The sequence below is a fragment of the Dendrobium catenatum genome, unplaced genomic scaffold (assembly GCF_001605985.2).
Source record: "Dendrobium catenatum unplaced genomic scaffold, ASM160598v2 fragScaff_scaffold_1109, whole genome shotgun sequence".
Taxonomy (NCBI): domain Eukaryota; kingdom Viridiplantae; phylum Streptophyta; class Magnoliopsida; order Asparagales; family Orchidaceae; genus Dendrobium; species Dendrobium catenatum.
The window spans coordinates 51,530-70,813 of record NW_021319571.1 but is presented as its reverse complement, the minus strand read 5'-3'; the positions used below and the strand labels follow the sequence as shown (position 1 = coordinate 70,813).

General features: G+C 37.3%; 1 protein-coding gene across 1 annotated transcript; it reads left to right on the top strand.

The window, feature by feature from the left end:
- Positions 1-2,056: 2,056 nt before the first annotated feature.
- LOC110100218 (cinnamoyl-CoA reductase 2) lies at positions 2,057-15,650 on the top strand. The gene is made up of 6 exons (XM_020827639.2): positions 2,057-2,338; positions 2,570-2,739; positions 2,867-3,052; positions 10,110-10,272; positions 14,883-15,075; positions 15,162-15,650. The coding sequence occupies exons 1-6, from the start codon at positions 2,167-2,169 to the stop codon at positions 15,313-15,315; spliced, it is 1,038 nt and encodes a 345-aa protein (XP_020683298.1). The 5' UTR covers positions 2,057-2,166; the 3' UTR covers positions 15,316-15,650.
- Positions 15,651-19,284: the final 3,634 nt, after the last annotated feature.

The window sequence follows — 19,284 nt, the reverse complement described above, 5'->3', positions numbered from 1 at the left end:
AGTTTTTTTTTTCTTCTACCAAGGTAAGGAAACAGGACAAGAGTAAAGGAATTCACTATGTGGAATGGAAAACCCTTTGTAAGCAGATTAAATTCGGAGGTCAAGGTGTTATGTCGGCTGCTAATAAAGTTGGTTTGTGGAGAGCTAAATTTGCTTGGAGTGTGTTATCTAATTCCTCTTCTTTATTGAACAGAATTATCATTGCCAAATATGGAAGAAACTTTTGTTTCTCTGAAGCTAAAGTTGGTTGCTCACCAACTTGGAAAATTATAAACTGTGGAGGCAAACTTCTTCAACATATTACTAGATGGAAGGTTTTTAATGGTGAGCACATCAACACTACTAAGGATATTTGGATCCTTGATAAGTGTTTAGAAAAATGGCCTACGTTTGTGTCCAACTTACATGAAGATCAATGTTGTTTGAAGTATTTTCTTAAAGATGGAAACTAGAACATCCAAAGATGAGGCGTTCGGTAAGGAGTTAGCAGACTTGATTTCTTTGGTTCCTTCAAATGTTGGAGCTCATGAAGATGAAGTGGAAATCATGTATAAGTTTTATGGGAAATCAATTGCAGTATTGATTTCTGAAAAAAGCAACTTAAATGAGGAAGAGGACGCTAACTGGAGATGGCTTAAAATATTGAAGTTGAGGCCAAGAGTTAATATCTTTTGGTGGAAACTGATTCACAAATCAATTCCAACCAATGATTTCTTAATGTATAGAAGGATTATCAATCACAATGAATGCCCAAGAGGATGTTGTGCTGTAGAGGATGCAAGTCATCTAGCTTTTAATTGTTTTTTCATGACTAATATCATCAACTCATTAAAAAGTTGGGGCTATGATATACCTGTTTTCACCAATTTGGAGAGCTCTTTTAATTAGCTTTCTAAGCTATCTAGTTCCAATCCTTTTATGGCCAATTTGTACTGTTCTGCAGTTTTTTTTTCTCCTGGAAGAGCAGGAATAAACGGGTGCATGGGTCGGTTGAAGACAGCATATCATCTATTGCAGCCAATACAGTCAGTTTCGATTCTTTATCCTTCAGCCAAGATCTCATTTCGGCCAACTGGGTTTCTAATTAGCAATTGATCAATTTGACTATTACTTTTGGCTATTGTCGAAATTTCAGATGACATGGAGAAGTCCGTTTTACGATCGGATATCATATGGGCGACGTTGTGTGCTAATTGCTCAAGTTTGCGCATTGTTGCCTTGGGTTTTGTGCCATTTCGTCGGGCGATTCCAATTGAAAAAATTAATAGTGGTTTTTGAATGTCGTCGATGTTTTGGACTCAACGACAAGGTTCATTTTGTGATTAGACGTCGTTTTGGCGACGTTGTGCATCAATTTGTGGTGTCGATGGTCCCTTTAGACCGATCTCGTTCGATTTGACTGCAAGGGGTGCCAACTTAGGGGAGCTTGACATCCTAATTGCAACGACGCAAATCGTTTGGGAATGGGAGGTCGTTTGACCCTTCCAGTGACTCGACTTACTAATGCGCGCGTAGTTAAATTTATCATTTTCGTCCATTTCACATGTTGTTTGAAGTATAGGGGTCAACAACCATATATATATGAAAAGATGTATTTTTATTTAATTAATTTAATTTTAATAATATTTTTTTATGATTTTAAAATTTAAGTGCTATAATAAATAAATTTAAAATATTAAACATTAAATAAAAAAGTTAATCGTTTGTACGTAAATCCCCAAAATAAAATTAAATACTTTTGCTTGCATACCAACTCAATTAAGGTTTTACCACGCCAAGCTTACAATCAACCCATCAACGCATACTTACACAAGCTTTGAATACAAGATATTTGACTGGTAGCCAAAGCCCAAAATCACCTGATCCACCAGATGAGATGTGTGATGAAGATCTAATCCTCTTTGATTGGCTTATCTCGTTCTGAAATCATCTTGCTCTGGCATGACGTCAGGAAAAGATTTCCACCGGCGAATCAGCATTCTTCAATCAAAAAAAAAAAAAAAAAAACCCTACCTCACTATTAAAATTCCCTTTTTTTTTTTCCACTGGCGAATCAGCATTCTTCAATCCAAAAAAAAAAAACGAAGCAGATCTAATTATTTTGTATTATACTTATCTGTTTTATTATCTGTACTGAAATTGCTGTACATATTATATACTAAAAATATGAAAGAATCTATGGGAAGGGAGAGAACAAGGAAAAGGAGAGGGAGAGAGACAGAAATGGCAGAGAAGAGGAGGGTTTGTGTGACCGGAGCTGGAGGCTTTGTAGCTTCCTGGCTTGTGAAGCTCCTGCTCTCCAAGGGTTACTTTGTCCATGGAACCGTCAGAGATCCAAGTACCACTATCTACCTCTTCTTTCTGTCTGCTCTATTCCCTTCTATTATACTCGTCGATCCTTCTCTCTTTCAGACAATTTCTCACATTTGCTTTAGTTTACTCATTTGTTGATTTGCTCAAACTATAAGAAGAAAAGAATATATTTGCAAATGGAGTTGATGTACTGATTATGCTTATTAATAACTTCAAATCCTTTTTAATGTGCTGATCATGCTCGCAATTGTTCAAGGCAATGAAAAGAACGCACATTTGAAGAAGCTAGAGAATTCCTCAGAGAATCTGCAACTCTTTAGTGCAGAGTTGCATGACTTCAATGCTATTGCAGCAGCAATTGCAGGTTGTAAAGGAGTTTTCCATGTCGCTAGTCCTGTGATTTTTACTGAAGTCTCCAATCCCGAGGTAATGATAACAATTCTATCTTTTCTCCAAATTTCTTCTCCTATCCACCAATTCTATTTTCTTCTAAGATACAGATGTGTAGGCAAATTAGCTCTGCAAATGTTATCTTAATAACTTTTCTTTGCAGGTGGAAATAATAAGGCCTGCTCTTGAGTACACTAAAAATGTACTCAATGCGTGCTCTGAAACTAAAGTGAAAAGAGTTGTGCTGGTTTCTTCTGCCGATTCTGTAGTTATTAATCCAAATTGGCCCAAGGGGACGGTAATGGATGAGAATTCCTGGACAGATGAGGAGTTATGCAGAAAAAATCAGGTATTCGACCTCTCTTTGCAGTATTAGTATTAAGCAGCAGTCGTAGCTCTATAAGCAGATAGTTTGATTATTTTTAGAATTGATTTTGGTTCAGCACTTTCTGATTCTATAATGTCACACAGCTCTTGTAAGACCAATTATGCTTCATGCTTGCAGTAAATTTAGCTAATAACATAAACTATTGGTTTTAAGAAAAGGAATAAATTAATATTCTAAAACTTGCTAACTTAATGTAGATGCCATGCGAAATTAAGTTATCATCCTATTTTTTGTTGAATTTTTTTCTCTCTCTGTCCCTATCTCTCTCTCTTTCTATCTATTCATCCATCTATTTGTTTCTCTAGACTTCTCCCTCTGAATTTTTCTTGCTGGATGTGCGCTCTGAAAAATCAGCCCCGGCCTCCGCTCGCTCTTTTCTTTTTATTCGAGAGAGGGAGTTTTAACGAACTAAGTTCCGGGGTAAATTTTGGAAGGCAGGTGGGTTTGTAGATAAGACACTACCCAGAGATTTCGCCCTCATTTTGCGAGGACTTTATGATCTGAGTTCTGGTTTCCTATAGGCGCAAGCCCCTATAGTTAATTACCCCTCCCGATTACGAGAGAGAACTTTCGATTAAGGCTAGTCGTCAATCAGATACGTATAGAATACGTGTAATCTGGCGTATAGTAGCAGCAATAAATTTGGGTATTTGAAATTTTGGAAAGTAGTTGGGAATTTGAAGATTTTATATTTAAAGTAGAAATTTCACCATCATGCACTTAAAGCGAATGGTGGGGGATTGGATGATAGACCCGGTCAAGATCCAATGGTTCCATCGTCCCGGGCCATCGTGGTCCCTGGTCTACTTAGTCAGAGGAGGTAGTCGACCCAACCTGACAGAAGGATCCTTGTCGGCAGCCATGGGTTGCTTCGTCCAAGGGAACCTTGTAGACCGGGGTTGAATGTCTGTCTAAGGGGACAAATTTGAATCCACCTTAGCTAACAGAGGGCTTTGTGTCCTATCGATCATATCCTATTGATTCATATCTCAAGGATTTAACGTCACTAAGGAGCGTATTGGCTCTTGCCATAACCGCTATTTGTGATGCCATTTGGCGGCAAAACCACTTGGTTCAGAGGGCCCCGGGTCATAACCGTTTACCTGCAGTGCCATTTGGCGGCGAAACTGCCGGTTAGAGGACACGTACCACGTCCTTACTGGCAAGAGATTGTTTGAGAATGGATCCTAGTGATATTTTCGATTAGGCATTTGGCTCTTTGTGAGCTGAAGTAAATTTTAATTTGTCCACCTCGGCAAACTGTTGCGAAGGGTGAATGGATTTTGCTTTAAGCGTTGATGGATTTATTTCAATTTTAAATATTTTTTGGGATTTTTGAGATTTTTTGGATATTTGGAACGGCATTGGAAATATTTGTGAACCCCTCCAATTGAGATTAGCATTCAACACGGCCATCATCGGGGTGTTTGGGGTTATTTTTATTTAATTGAACCTTGTCGACTCTATCAACTGTCGACAAAGGATCGGGTTTCTTATAGGCTTCGTGCCTTTATCAGTGAATTCTCTTGATTATAGTCCTTGAAGGCCTAATCTAAATGGATTAAAATAAATACACCAGTTCACGCAACCGTGTATTTATTTGAAGGTTCGAACCTTGTCGACTCCTATTGATCCGCATAAGAGGATCGGGTGCGAATCTGAATACACTTGTTAATCCGCGCAGCATCCCTAGACGTCACGTGTGTACCAATAACACGCTCGTCGGGGCCCATGCGGGTTTGGGGGCATTCTATAATTAAACCATGTCGACTCCTTTTTACCTGTTAAGGAAGATCGGGTTTAAAATTTGATAACTCGCGTAGCATCCCTAGACGTTACGTGTGTACCAATAACACGCTCGCCGGGGCCCATGCGGATTGAGATTGTATTTTTCCCTTTTAGTGTACCTATGTGTATACAAACTACGGTGCACGTGCATGGGTACTTTTGGAATGCTTGAATGGTCTTCTATAATAGCCTATAGAGATTTACATTTTGACGTAGTCATCTTATATTTTGTATTTATTGCAAAAAACATATTGGGTGCAGAATAGATCTCCTACGATAGTTCATAGGAGCTTGCATTCGTCATAATCTTTATGCATTTCGCTATGGTTTTGGTCCCCACAACACATCCACTATTGTTGGAGGTAGATGTATTCATCCTTAGAATGAAGTTGACTACAGGATACTGCATTTACTGTAGTTTTTATGCATCTACCCAGGGTGGCATGTTATACATACATCTGTAGTTGTCGAGAGATTGTATGTATTGCAGATCTTCTTATCCTTGCTTGTAGATGTTCAATATATTTTTCTTGATGCTGAATGATGGTTGACTGCAAAAGCATTGCAATATCCAATGGCTCTTGCTACATAGTTTGTAGGTGCTAGCACTTATTGTATTATCATCCATCTTTGCTTATAATGGATCAACATATTTGCTCGATATTGGATGGTGATTGATTGTAAAGGTGTTGTGACATTCATCGCCTTCACTTGAGTTGCATTGCTTGCATGAAATTCATTTGAACGAGATCAATTCAAGTAAATTACATTGAAGCCCACAAGTCTTTAGCATATGCTTGTGTATGAATCATTACAATCATTCATGCTCTTTGTATATTATTCAAGCCAAATAATTTGCATGACCCTTCACTATCATTTGTGAGTGAATAATGCTAGAGGTCACACAATCTTCATTATCCTTGAACATAACTTATAGTTTGAAAGAGACTTCATTGTTTGGATGATAATTTTACTAAGCATTTTGTGTCGATTGCTTGGCAACAATCATCTTCAATTTACTTTCAATCACTTAAGAGCACAATAGAGATACATTGCTTCTATTCATGACATGCCTCATTTTTGTTCAATCAATTGTCACTTAGGAGTGAATTATGCCCAATATTACAAATCGATTTCGTGCTCCAAAGTTCTCATATTGATGGCTTTACAATCAAGCCATACCTTCTTACATTTTTTTTCTTTTTGTATATTCACCAACATCTCAATCACAATTGAGATGATAATTGCAAATTCTCATTGTCCAAAATTTCACCTAAAAGCATATGATCAATTCATGCTTAAATATTTGATTTTATCATTCACATAATTCATGGTGATTTTTATTTTAAACATTAAAATTTAATCCAAATTGGATTTAAAATCATTTATTCAATGCTCATTTGAATTCAATCTTCAAGTTTCAAATTTTTTATATTTGGTTTATTTGATGTTCCAACCAAATTCAGTCTCAATTCATGTCCTTGCTTGAGCCCAAATAACAAGCTCAAGTCATATGTCATATGTCATTCATATGTTCAAAGAGAGTTCAGGCTCAATGCGAGCCTCTTCAGTTCATCGAGTCCCCTGCTGTCCTTTCAAGTGCAATTTCTTGTCCAAGTTTGAATCAAAGTTCAATGCAGTCCCAAATTGAGTCCTCTTGCATTTTGTTCCAATGTTAATTTCATTTGATTAAACTTGATTTAAATTTGACTTTTATGCTCAAGTTAAATTCTCATTTTAATTTTATTTTAATTAAGTTCAAGAAATAGTCATTTGTATTTTTGTCCACAAGTTCAAGTCAAAGCACAAGTCCAAGTTCAAGTTTCAGTCCGAGTTCAAGTTCAATATGTCCAAATTCTGTCCAAGTCCTTGAATCTTCAGTGAAAATTTCAGCAGCCTCCCGGCGTCTCCCCCGTTTAGAGGAAAACTACGGAAAACTGGGCCTCCCGCCACGCTAGAGAAAAACGTGCACGGTAGGTGCCCTCGTACGAGGACACCGCGGCCATGAAATTTTTGATCCCCCACCACGCCAGAGAAAGGCGTGCATGGGTCTTCGGTACCTGTTGCAAAAGAGAAGCAGTCGTTTCCCCGCAAGCGGGCACTTATGGGCATCCCGGTCTCGTCGTAGGCATCGCACCGGGTTCCCTTCCCACCACGCTAGAGAAAAGCGTGCATGAGTTGGTTTCCCGGTTCGACACTAACGTCGAGAATAGGATTTGGAACCGAGTCTCACTCACCTACCTTGCTGTAGGTGTCGCGCCGGTTGCCCCTCCCACCACGCTAGAGAAAAGCGTGCATGGGCAGACCACCGACTCGACACGCATGCCGAGATAGGGGAGAGTGAAAGGGTTCGAAAATCAAGAGAGCATTTTTTTTTCTTTTCTTTTCTTTTTTTTTCTTTCTTTTCTTTTCTCTCATTTTTTTTCTCTTTTTTTTGTTTTTTTTTTCTGCTTTTTTTTTTCACTTCTTTTTTTTTGGCAAGCTCTTTTTTTTTTTACTTTCTTTTATTTTAATTTTTACACGCATACAAATATATATAAAATAACTTAATACTATTATAAACATTAATGATAATTAGTAGATATAACAGTTTGTGCATATACATTAATAGTTATAACACAAATACATAACAGTTATAATATATATAAAAAAAAGGTGCGTCTTTACAATGATAGTCGCGGCTAAACAGTAAAAAAAAAAGTCTAATTGTTTAAAACATCTCTCACTCTTATGATAATATTCCAGCAATATATAAATAAAATAAAATTAAAGGAATATATATAATACCATGACAACTGTCAACCAATTACAAAAAGTTAATCATTAGCTAATATTAACAGTTAATCATTATAATAACGTCTAAAGCCAATAGTAATTAAATGATAACTAGCATTAGCAGCTAACTAATGTAATAGTAAATAATACTTAAGAAATGAAATGAAAAGTGGCAGAAAGAATCTTCCCTAATGTTAAGCTAACATTTCTGTGGATTTCCCGTGAGAAAAAAAAAGGTAATTGAGTTGTGAGCATGCTATCGGCTGTTAAGGAATAAAGTAATTTCTTCTTCTCTTTTTTTTTTTTTTTTTAGGCTTGGTGAGAGAGACGAAAATGACAGAGGAGAAAGCTACAACTATGAACAGTAGGGAGGGGAATAAGCTAGGATGTTCGCCTGAGAGGAAGTGTTTATTTAAGTGGCTTGAAGCTCGATTTGGGGACCTGCGTCTGAGGAGGAAGTATTGGAGAGCTTTGCCTCAGTTAACCAGGAAGAATCGAACAGGGATAGGAGGAGTCCGGTTGGATACTAGCTTGAAGTCAATGAACTGGGATGAATAGAAATGGTGCATGAGGACAGAGAGTCGGCATTTACCTGCGGTTGGAAATCGGATGGGTGGCAGGTGAAATTTATGGCTTGTGTGAGGTAGAAGTTGAGAAGGAGAGAGGCTGACTTGCTGCAGGAGTTGTGAACAAACTCTTCGAAACAGAGAAGGGGTGTTGTGGAGTTCAGAAGTTGGAAACGAGATTTTTTTTGTAAAGCCAGTCGGAGGTGGAAGTCGTGAAGGTGAGGAGGCATCGTCTATTTTATTTTAACGAAGATAGTTGACGGAAAGGAGGAGGTGTCCACTCAATTTCATTTTGACGGGAAGCTCGTACACCCAAGCCGAGCTGCGACAGAGAGACAAACGAGGTAAAATTTTTAATGCTCATTAATGGATTTAACCCTCTTTCCTCAATATGGCACCTGGTTTTTACTAAATATTTTAAAAATCAAAGCCATATCAGTGCTTGGTCACTGTTGAATTAAATCAAAATAGTCAAAATGTCTTAATTAGGTCAAAGGTCGCCTCGATTCATGTGCAATTTCCTCGTTTCGTGTGTATTTTTGCCTCGTTAAGCGTGTCAAATTCTTCGAACATCAAAATTAGACAAATTAATAGTGAAATTAGGGTATTGTCGATGTTCCGGTCGCAACGACGCAGTCCGCTTCAAGATCGGACGTCATTTGGGCGACGACGAGGCTTAAATCTCTCGAAATACGTGTCGTCTCGATTTGAGCGCAAAACCTCATTCAAACAAATTGGCACTGCATTAATAGTATTGACGGTGTTCCAAACCCAATGACGCAGTCCGTTTTGCGATCGGGCATTGTTTGATCATCGTCGAGGCTTATCTCCCTAGAAATGCGTGCCTTTGCAACATATTTGAATCGCTTTTGAAATTTACGATGCTACCTTAAATGATCCAATTTGATCAAATAAAATGTAGACTCTTAATGCCAACAATGTTCCGGATGCAACGGTGCCATCCGTTTGGCAATCGGACGTCATGTCGTCTCCGTAGAGTTGAATTTCCGCAATATGCGCGTCATTGCATTATATTGGGATCGCCTCGAGATATGTGCCACCAATATGGGCGCTTCAAATTGAATAAACAAAAATTGCAGTTTTTAGAGGTTGACATTATTCCGGACGCAACGGTGAAGTCCGTTTGTCGATCCGACATTGTTTGATTAACCTCGCACTTTAATTTTGGGTGTCGGCCATCCCTTTTGACCGATCTCGTCTGATTCGATTGCGAGGGGCCTCGACCTAGCAGAGTTTAGTGTCCTGATCACAACGATATTATCCATTCGGCATTCGGAGGTCATTTGACCCCTTAAGTGATGCATTTTGTCAAAGCACACATTACCTAAATCGTCTTTCTCGTCTCTTTTTGCATGATTTTATGTGTAGGGGTCAACACTGGACGAAAATGTTTTAGCATGTGAAGTACAATTCTATACTAAAATCTTGACGTTTCAGATCTGCTTCTATCTATGGAGTTTTTTCTCTCTCTCTCAAACAGGCCTTTCCCACTATGGGTTGGAGAGGTCTCTGGTTTTCTGCCTTCGGAGTACTTTATGCACTATTCTTCAATGGCCTTCAATAAGCACACTTTAGTGCAAAATATTTCTAGAGCTCAGCTCTTCAAATCGATTGTTTAAATTTTTTTGCTAAAAAACTACTTTAAGAAGTAAGAAAGCCATCCCAAACAAAGCCTAAGTCACATCTACTGTTTAATTTTCTCCTTACAAGCTTCTTTGTGAACTCAAACTTCAAATCTACTGCTCATAACTATGCCATAGGAGTACTAACTTGTTTCATTCATGACCACATATTGTTCTAAAACTCTAACAAATTAAAATCACTTTATGTTTTTACTAAATTGTTTCATTATTAATGGTGTTTGGCAGAGCTGGTATTGCCTTTCCAAAGTATTAGCAGAGAGGACCGCTTTAGATTATGGACAGAAGCATGGACTTGATGTAGTTACCGTTTGCCCTAGCACAGTGTTGGGGCCGCTGCTGCAATCAACCGTTAACTTCAGCAGCTTATTTTTCATTAACATTTTGAAAGGTGCGCTTCTCTCCTTTCCAAAGTTTTTTAAGACATTGTAGTATTTTGCCAGCAAAGGCATGCTTATTCTAATAGGATATTTCTCACAGCTGATAAATTATATTCGAGCAATCATTAAGTGAAATAACAGTTTAATGAGATACTTGAGGCACTATTTATTAGTGACCAAGACATACATCTAATCACATATAACCAATTCTAAGCTACAGCTCCCCAAACAGCCCTCATACATCCAAGACCAAAAAACAAATCTTTTTCTTTTCTATATTGCTATTAATTATTATTATTAATTAGTATTATTAATTGTTATTATTACTATTATTATATAAAAAAAGAAAAGATGAAAAAGTAAACTTCGTGCCTCGGTCCTCGTGCCCTCGTCATCGCCATCCTTACCTTGGCATTACTATTGCCGCTCGACACTAACGTATAATGACTTTTAAAACTAAAAAAAATCTCAAAATCCCTTTTTCGGCTCTTGGCGCAACGAGCATACCACTTATGCACGCTTTTCTTAGCGTAGTGGTACGGAGCTCAATGTGATGCTTGCGGCGAAGTGGGGTGAGCCTTGTGCACGTTTTTCTTAGCATTGAGGGGTAAGAACTGATGTAGGTGCTTCTATGCACATTTTTCGCATAGGTACTGCTGCAATCAAGCTAAGACCTTCCACCAAGGAAGGACCTCATTTGTAATCAACTGCAATACTAGTGGATTCATTCAAACAGGGCTAAGCCCCGTGGTTTTTCCCCCTTTTACAGGGGTTTTCCACGTAAAAATTTTGGTGTCTCATAAATGCTAGACCTTCTCTCCTTATCTGATTGCGTGCCGGATTTTCGTGCAATGCTAAGACGTTAAATATGATATTTCTCTACCGCCGCGAATACTCCTGGACGCAACAATAATATAAAAAAGGTTATGCCTAAGGGCATCTCCAACCGAACGTCAAACGAGCGTTTGGCGTCATTCCTTCGCTCCAGCCGAACGCCAAAAAATCCTCCATTTGCTTGCGGGTGGTGTTGCACTGTTCACCCACGCCATTTTTCTCTGTCAACCGGAAAAATGCGGGAAAGGAGAAGGGTCGTTACCTTGGCCCAAAAGCAAAAAAATGGCGTTGGATTGGAGCAGCACCACGCCATTTTTGCTTTTTGCGGTATTTTGGGGTGAAAAATAGAGTTATCGCTTGGAGATGACCTTACTCTGACTGTGAGCTGTAGAGTTGGGTCGGCAGAGGGGAGTCGTGTGAGCTACGATCAAGTCAGCTAAGAAGAGCGTCGGCTTAAGTCGGAAGAGATGCTATGGAGTCGGATGCAGCGTCGACGGCTAGATCTAGTATAGGAGGTCAGCAAGGTCTGGTGCGGAAATGTCGAGTTCGGCTCCCATAGCAGAGATCGGAAGAGTGTAGGCAGAGTCAAAGCAGCTGTGGAGGTTGGTTGTGTCAGAGGGCTTGCAAGATGTGTGAGAAGAAGAGGGCTGAGGTGTAAACGGCGAGTTTCAATCAGAGGAAGTAGGAGTTATCAGGTAAACAGAGCACACGCTCTCCTCAATACGGTGGGGTCAAGATGGGCTCCACGTGGCGCGATACTACTTGTTTGCACATACAGAACTACGTCCGCACTCGGCACCCAATAAAAACTCGAGAAGAAGAGGGCTGAGGTGTAAACGACGAGTTTCAATCAGAGGAAGTAGGAACTCAAACGGGAATAGAGTGAGCTGAAAATGAAAACGAAGCCCCTTCCTTCGTCTTTGTTTTATTGACGTGAGTGGATGCGTGATCGAGGCTAGCTCGCAGGATATCCAGGAAGAGACGCCATCATAGCGGGATTTGCTGGTTTGATAATCCGAGGTGAGCAGGATTTCAGGAATTCTACAGAGCAGAGGTATCTTTTCTCTCTTTTTTTGTTCTTTACACAGAGGTCAAAATCAACTTGTTAAACAATGATTAAAATATAGAACAAGTTCTTTCACATACATATGTTAAAAATACACCAACTAGTTCTTCAAAAAAGTAACAACAACTAATTATCATTCGTGTCTTCGGAGTCCTGCAATTCAAGTATATGTTCTTGCTCATTTTTCTTATGATTTTCAACTTGATATGATCATAGCTCTGCCTGCATCTCATCTTGAATCTTCCTCATATCCTCTATCTCTCTTGACAGGGCAGCAACCCTCTGGCTAACAGTTTTCTTCATCTCCACTAACATCATAAAATGTTGAAGTAGATGTACTGTCCTCATAAGTATATGAGATCCAAATCCACTATTCTGGAACAAATCCTCTACGATATAAATCAACCTTTACATTATCGGTCTTAAGGAATGATTAATTTTTATGCTTTGAGCTTAAATAAAGTTAGTAGACATGCTACATGAATAAAAGTCTCAACTCACTCCATAAATTCATCTGTCAATCGTTTTCAACCTGGTAACAATCTGTTATATATCCAATATATCTCTTATTAGATAATCATTTGGATGTTAAAGCAAACGTTTCCAACATAGTTGTGAAATGAATTATTAAAAAAGGTGTAGCTTTAAAGGTGTGATAAATGCATCAAGGTAAGAAATACATGTATCCTTTTTGTCCATTGTGTCTTGTTAAAAATGAAGTTCTCATTTAAATCTAATAAAAAAATATTATTTTTAATATTTTCTAACAAAGTATTTTTAGGTCTACCTATACCTTTCTTAACATAAGTTAAATCTAATACCTATGCTTTTCTAATCGGGTCATCGATATCGGAAGGCCACTGTTTTATGTGACCAAACCATCTAATTAAGGAGATTTTCTCTAATCTTATCTTCCACAAGCGCTACGCCAACCTTTTCACGTATATGGTCATTTTGTTTCCTATCTATATGGGTAAAGACAATCATCCACCTGAGCATCCTCATCTCTGCAACACTTTACTTTGTCTTATGCTTCTCTTTTAATGGATAACATTCGACACCATAAAGCATTGCAGGTCTCACCATCATCTTATAGAATTTTCCCTTAAGTTTGAGGTGGACATTTCTATCACACAACAAACCTGATGCATTCTTCCACTTCAACCATCCAACTTGAATTCTATTGATAATGTACACATCTATTTCACCATCACTCTAAACAATAGATCCAAGATATCTAAAATGTGTACTCATATTAATGACTTGATTGCCCAAAGTCACAATCCTCTCACTAGTTCTAGTACTACTAAAATTATATTCCATATATTCAGTTTTAGATCTACTCAAGAGAAAAACTTTAGACTCTAAGGTTGACCTCCATAATTCAAGTTTACCTTCAACTCTCTTTCTAGTCTTATCAACAAAAAAAATATCATCAGCAAAAAGCATACACCAAGGTACATCCTCTTGCAAATATCTGGTGAGAACGTTCATTACTAAAGTAAAAAGATATGGGTTTATGGCTTTCTTTAAAGAAACACCAAGGGCATGGATGGAGATTAAAAGGCATGTATAGTTTGAGCATGAAGATTAAAAAAAAAAAAAACTAAGGAGATGCGTGGAGATGCCTTCGACTAAGGCGGGCAGGCAGGTGAGCGGAAATCGGCTACTCAAGTTCGGCCGGTGGTCAAGGTCGGTTTAGCAAGAGCAAAATGTCACAACTCATATGGATAAAAAAAAAAAAGCAGGCGATCGAGGCCAAATTTTGGCAAGCGATCGCTTTCTCTTGACGAAACAAATTAGCTAGGCAAAGAAATGAGGAAGATGGAGGCGGTGTTGGGGGATGGGGGGTGATCAGTTTTAGGGCACTTTCCGACGGCTTTTCTAGCGGTTTAAACATCGATAAATTTTCACTTAAAAATGGTGGCTAAATCGCTGGTAAATATTGATATGTTCACTAAATACCAGCGCCATTTCCATTGGGCAAATGACCGCCGAAATTGTTGTGGCTATTAACCGCCGGTTAAACAGCCAGTTTAACCGCAAGTATTTTGTGAATTTTCTGTAGTGATAGTTTTAGATGATTATATGGAGTTGCAATTGAATGTGGTAGCTATCATCACTAATAATTGTTTTATGGTTTTTTACCAAAAAAAATCCTATTTAAACAGTCTGGTGGTTTTACTTCCTGAAAGATTTGATGAAAAATAATTAGCCAAAAGATTCTTTAAAAAATTATCCTAACAACCTTTATAATGAAAAATAAGTGGGGCCTTTCAACAAAATGGGGAAAATAAATAGAATTGTCCATTCCACTTCACTCTTAAGAAGATGAAAGATTGAAGATTCTCAATATTTTCAATGTTGAGTGTTTTCAATATGAACTCAGTAATTTATTTTGGGTTGGTCTTTTCATTCATGCAGGAACATAAGTTAACGATAAGATCAAAGAAGTAATCGTCTTAGAAGATCAAGTAGCAGATATTTACAATAACTTATCAACTTTGTCTACCTCTCGTTTCTTTTACCTTCCGAAGAGTTAGATCATACTTAGGATGACTTAGTAGAAGTGCAAGTATAGCTATGTCAAAGGTGAAGACCTTTATAAATCTGAATTATTTGGAGCATTTCAATGAATATCAAGTGCTTGCAAATACGACAACCACATAATTCCTTTTTGTGTTTGATTAGTGCTCATGATTCATTAATGAACCTTCGCAGGCTCCATCGATTCTTTACTGAATCATCGAAGCTGGCATTTTGTTGATGTTAGAGATTTAGCTGATGCACTTCTTCTGTTGTATGAGAAGCCTGATGCATCTGGTCGTTATATTTGCACGCAAGAACCAATTCGAATTCCTGACTTTATGGAATTGCTGAAAAACATGTATCCTTATTTCGAGTCCCCAACAAGGCAAGCCTTGCTGTTTTCTAAATTCGAGAAATACTATTTTGCTTCACTTGTTATTTCTACGTCATTTGTTGATTAATAAATTGCAGTCTCCCTGAGCTAGATGAAGACTCCGAAATGACTTCAGAGAAGTTGAAAAAAATTGGATGGAGGTGCAGAGAACTGAAAGAGACAATTTCTGATACTGTCAAATATTATGAAGAGGCTGGTCTTTTAAGAATGGACATGAAGATCGTGGAATAGTTATGACTTAACAATCTTAATGTGCTTTCAGCTATGTGCTGTTCTCATTTCTTTTCTTTTTTTTTTTGTATGAAGGTCTGAGTGTTGAAATTTTGTTATATTTTTCCTTGTTGTATTATTATGAATATCTAACTTGAAAATCAAGTAGATTTGGGGTTCTGTTCGAGGTATCGTTTTCATAGTATTACATTCATGTGGAATCCAATATGATGATGCATGAATTGGTTTACCAAACTTATGTCATAGGTGATACATTGTCTCAAAATTTTGTAATTTCCCGCAAGATGTTTGTAACTTTCCTATTGTCTTAGCACTTGATCTTGATATTGGTGTAACTTTCCTTATAGTCAATCATCCTGATACTAAATAGTAAATTTTCTTTGTGATAAAAATATGTAAATTTTCTTTGTGATAAAAATATGTTGTTTGAGCTATCTCAATGACAACAAAATTTTATAAGTACTCATTTATTTCTTATTTCGAATTTAATAACTATATATTTTTGTTGGTATGTTATTTACTTTTGATCATTAATATTATTGTATAATGTATATAAATTATTAAGGCTATTGCCTTCTCTTAACAATGTTTTAGAGATAGAGTATAATTTGAATTGCTTTATTTGAAATCATGCTTTTTATTTGCCACACTAAACCTCCCAAGCCACACACTTAGGGATTGCGTTAATTTTTGCCACTAGTAGGAACTTTTCTTGATAATATATCTCAAATTTTTTAGTGTATCCTTTTGCCATGAGCCTCTATCTACAAAAAACTGCTTATTTTCGGCGGATGTTCCGACGGATCTATATATGTCGTTTAAAGCAGCGGTTGAACAGGCGGATAATTTGCCGGAATAATTCCGACGTATATTACGCTGGTACATTTCCGTCATATATGACGCCGGTTAATTTGTCGGAGCGTTTGTTATACCGATGAATAATGCACCGGGAATTACAGGCGTGTATACCGTCGAATTAGCCACGGCTTATTTAAACACAATGACTCATTACCGGCGTATATTTCTCCGAAAATCGAACCAACGTATTATCCGTCGGTAATTATGACGGAACGAGCCCTATTTCCTAACTTCGTCCCGTTCCTTCTGATTTGCTCTTGTTCGATTCTCTGTTTGTCGTCCAGCTGCGACCGACGCCTCGCTGACCTCAGTCTTCCGTTTGCCGCCGTTCTTGACCTCTGCTGCCGTTATTAGCCTCCGTCGATGTTCTTGGCCTCTGACGCCACTAAGATAAGCCGATCTTCGTTCTCCCATATCGGTTCTCGCGACTCCGTCCGTCTCTTACAGTAATACAAAGCTACATTCTTTTTGCTTCAATCATGGATGTTCTCACTAGACATTTGCAAGAGGTAGTTCCCTAGTGTATGCTATTTGATGATGATATTCTTATTGTTGATAAGACTAGAGAGGGTGTTGAAGGTAATCTTGAATTATGGATGTGAACCTTAGGTCTAAATTCTTTTATTTGAGTAGATTTATAGCTGAATATATGGAATGTAATTTTAGTAATAATAGTTTTATTAGATGAGGATATTATTAGTAGAATTCAAGTTGGATGGTTGAGGTGGAGGAATGCATTAGGCTTGTTGTGTGATAAAAAAGTCCCCCTCAAACTTATGGGAAAATTCTATAAGATGGTTATTAGACCTGCAATGCTTTATGATGTAGAATGTTGGCCATTAAAAGAAAAGAGAACCATAGAATTACCGCCAGTATTTCACCGGAAGTACCGCCAGAAATGTTTCCGGCGAAATGTTTACTTCAGAATGTTATTTGCGACGCGCGAATTACCATCAAATGATTTTTGCCGGAAATTCGTTGGAAAAACGTAATTTCCAGCGTTTTTCATTGTTACCGACGGATATGGTCCGCCGATAATCACCTATTTTCATGTAGTGTCTATTGAGCCATCTATCGTGTATTTGATTAATAGAACCCATATGAATCAAATGATTATATTTTCCATGTGGTTGCGGTACAAAAGTCCACCTATAATTCATTGTAGTGCTGTATCTCTCATATGATTACTTAGCTTCATTTGGGGTTATTCAATGCCTCTTCGTAATTTTTATTGTGTATCTTTCTAGTGACATATAAGATTAGAGAGAGTCGCCTTAGATGGTTTGGTCATGTAAAGCGTCGGCCTTCCGATGATCTTGTTAGGAGAGTATATGTATAAGATTTGGCCTGTATTAAGAAAATTAGAGGTAGACCTAAAAAGCCTTGGTTAGAAAATATTAGAAATGACATTTCTTTATTATATTTAAATGAGAATTTGACTCTTAAAAAGACACAATGAAGAAAAAAGATTCATGTAGCCAATCCAACGTAGTGGGATAAAGGCTTGATGTTATTGTTGTTGTGTTTGTATCTTTCTATTAAGTCATCTATCTTATATATTTGATTAATAACACACTTTTGCATGCGTTGACGTTTTTCGTATTGTAGGGCGCAAGTGGTCATACATGGTTCCTTCCAAGTGTTGTTATCTTTTATGTTATTACTTGGGTCCATTTGGAGTTATTCACTGCCTCTTGCACTTTGTTTGGAACAAAATTAAAGAAATGTTGTGTGTAAGTTCTATGAGAGATTTTGATAGTTATTCAACTATGACACATGATTGCTTCTGGATCTATAGAGCCCTAATTTAATGGGTTTCCTCAATTGCGTCTTTAGAAAAATTTAGTAAAAGAAGATATATTTTCAGAATAGATTGTCATTTGCATAACCCAACTTATTCCGACCTATGATATGCATCGCATAGTCAAGATCCAAAGAGCATAGTTGCTGTCATTTAGCTTAATGCTAGTTACCAGCATTACAAATCCTATAATTTAAGAGATTATTTAGATGAATTTGTAATAGATGGAGTTTCTCCAAAGGAGATATTAATGAATAGGAGAACTAAACCCAAAGGGTCAAGTATGTGCAGAGTAGAAGCTGAGCAAGTGACATGAAGAGGTCAGCTAGTATGCAAAGTCTCGTAGATTCAATGGGAAATAAAGCAAGACCAGCTGGGCCTGTGAATATTATGAAGTTGATGAAGTTAAAAAATCGATGAATTCGTAGATTATGATCGACAAAGTGGATAAGATGGGTGAAGAACAATCTGAATCCCTTATGATATCTTTAAAGGATCTTTGTGAAGACCATTAAAGATTTCTTTTCATCCATAAAATGTCATGGCGAGAGTAGGAATCCTTTCAAGATCTTTTGAGGAAAAAAAGGGCTAAAATTACTTTGAGACCATGAAGAGTAAAACATCTCTTTTTTCCATGATGTGGCATGCACAATATCTATATTGTAGACAATAAATATATAAAATAATATATATTCTTATTCTAGGAAAGAAATTGAGGTAAAATACACTCAGTTAAATTATAAAATTATTTCAATATTAGTGGATGATCTGAAGGAATATAATTTTTTTTTTGTGCTAATTTAGAAGAATCCACAATTATGCGTTTAATTTTCAGCCTTCTATCTATAGCTTATTTTAACAAAATTCTATAATATTCATAATGGCTTTCAAAAATCATCTTTGCCACAAGTACTTTCCTACAATATCTTAATAATTACTCTTACAAACAACTTTTAATAAGAAAAATCAAGCGGGAGCTACACTGATGATGTGGGAGCTATACCTTCGATCAATAACTATCAATCTTTGTATAGCCGAATTAGTGGTTGTATTGTAACCTTATTAATTAATATCTCCTGTAACTATCAATATATCTTTTATGAATAAAGGGGCCTTTGAGTTTGTTCTCAGAAATGTATTTTCTCTTCCTTTGTGTGGGCTCTGAAAATTTGGCCCCGGCCTTCCCCGCCTTGCTTTTCTTCGGGGAGATTTTAACAGATTAAGTTTCAGGATAAATTTTGGGAAGGCATATGGATTTGTAGATAAGACACTACCTAGAGATTTCGCCATCATTTTGCGAGGACTTAATG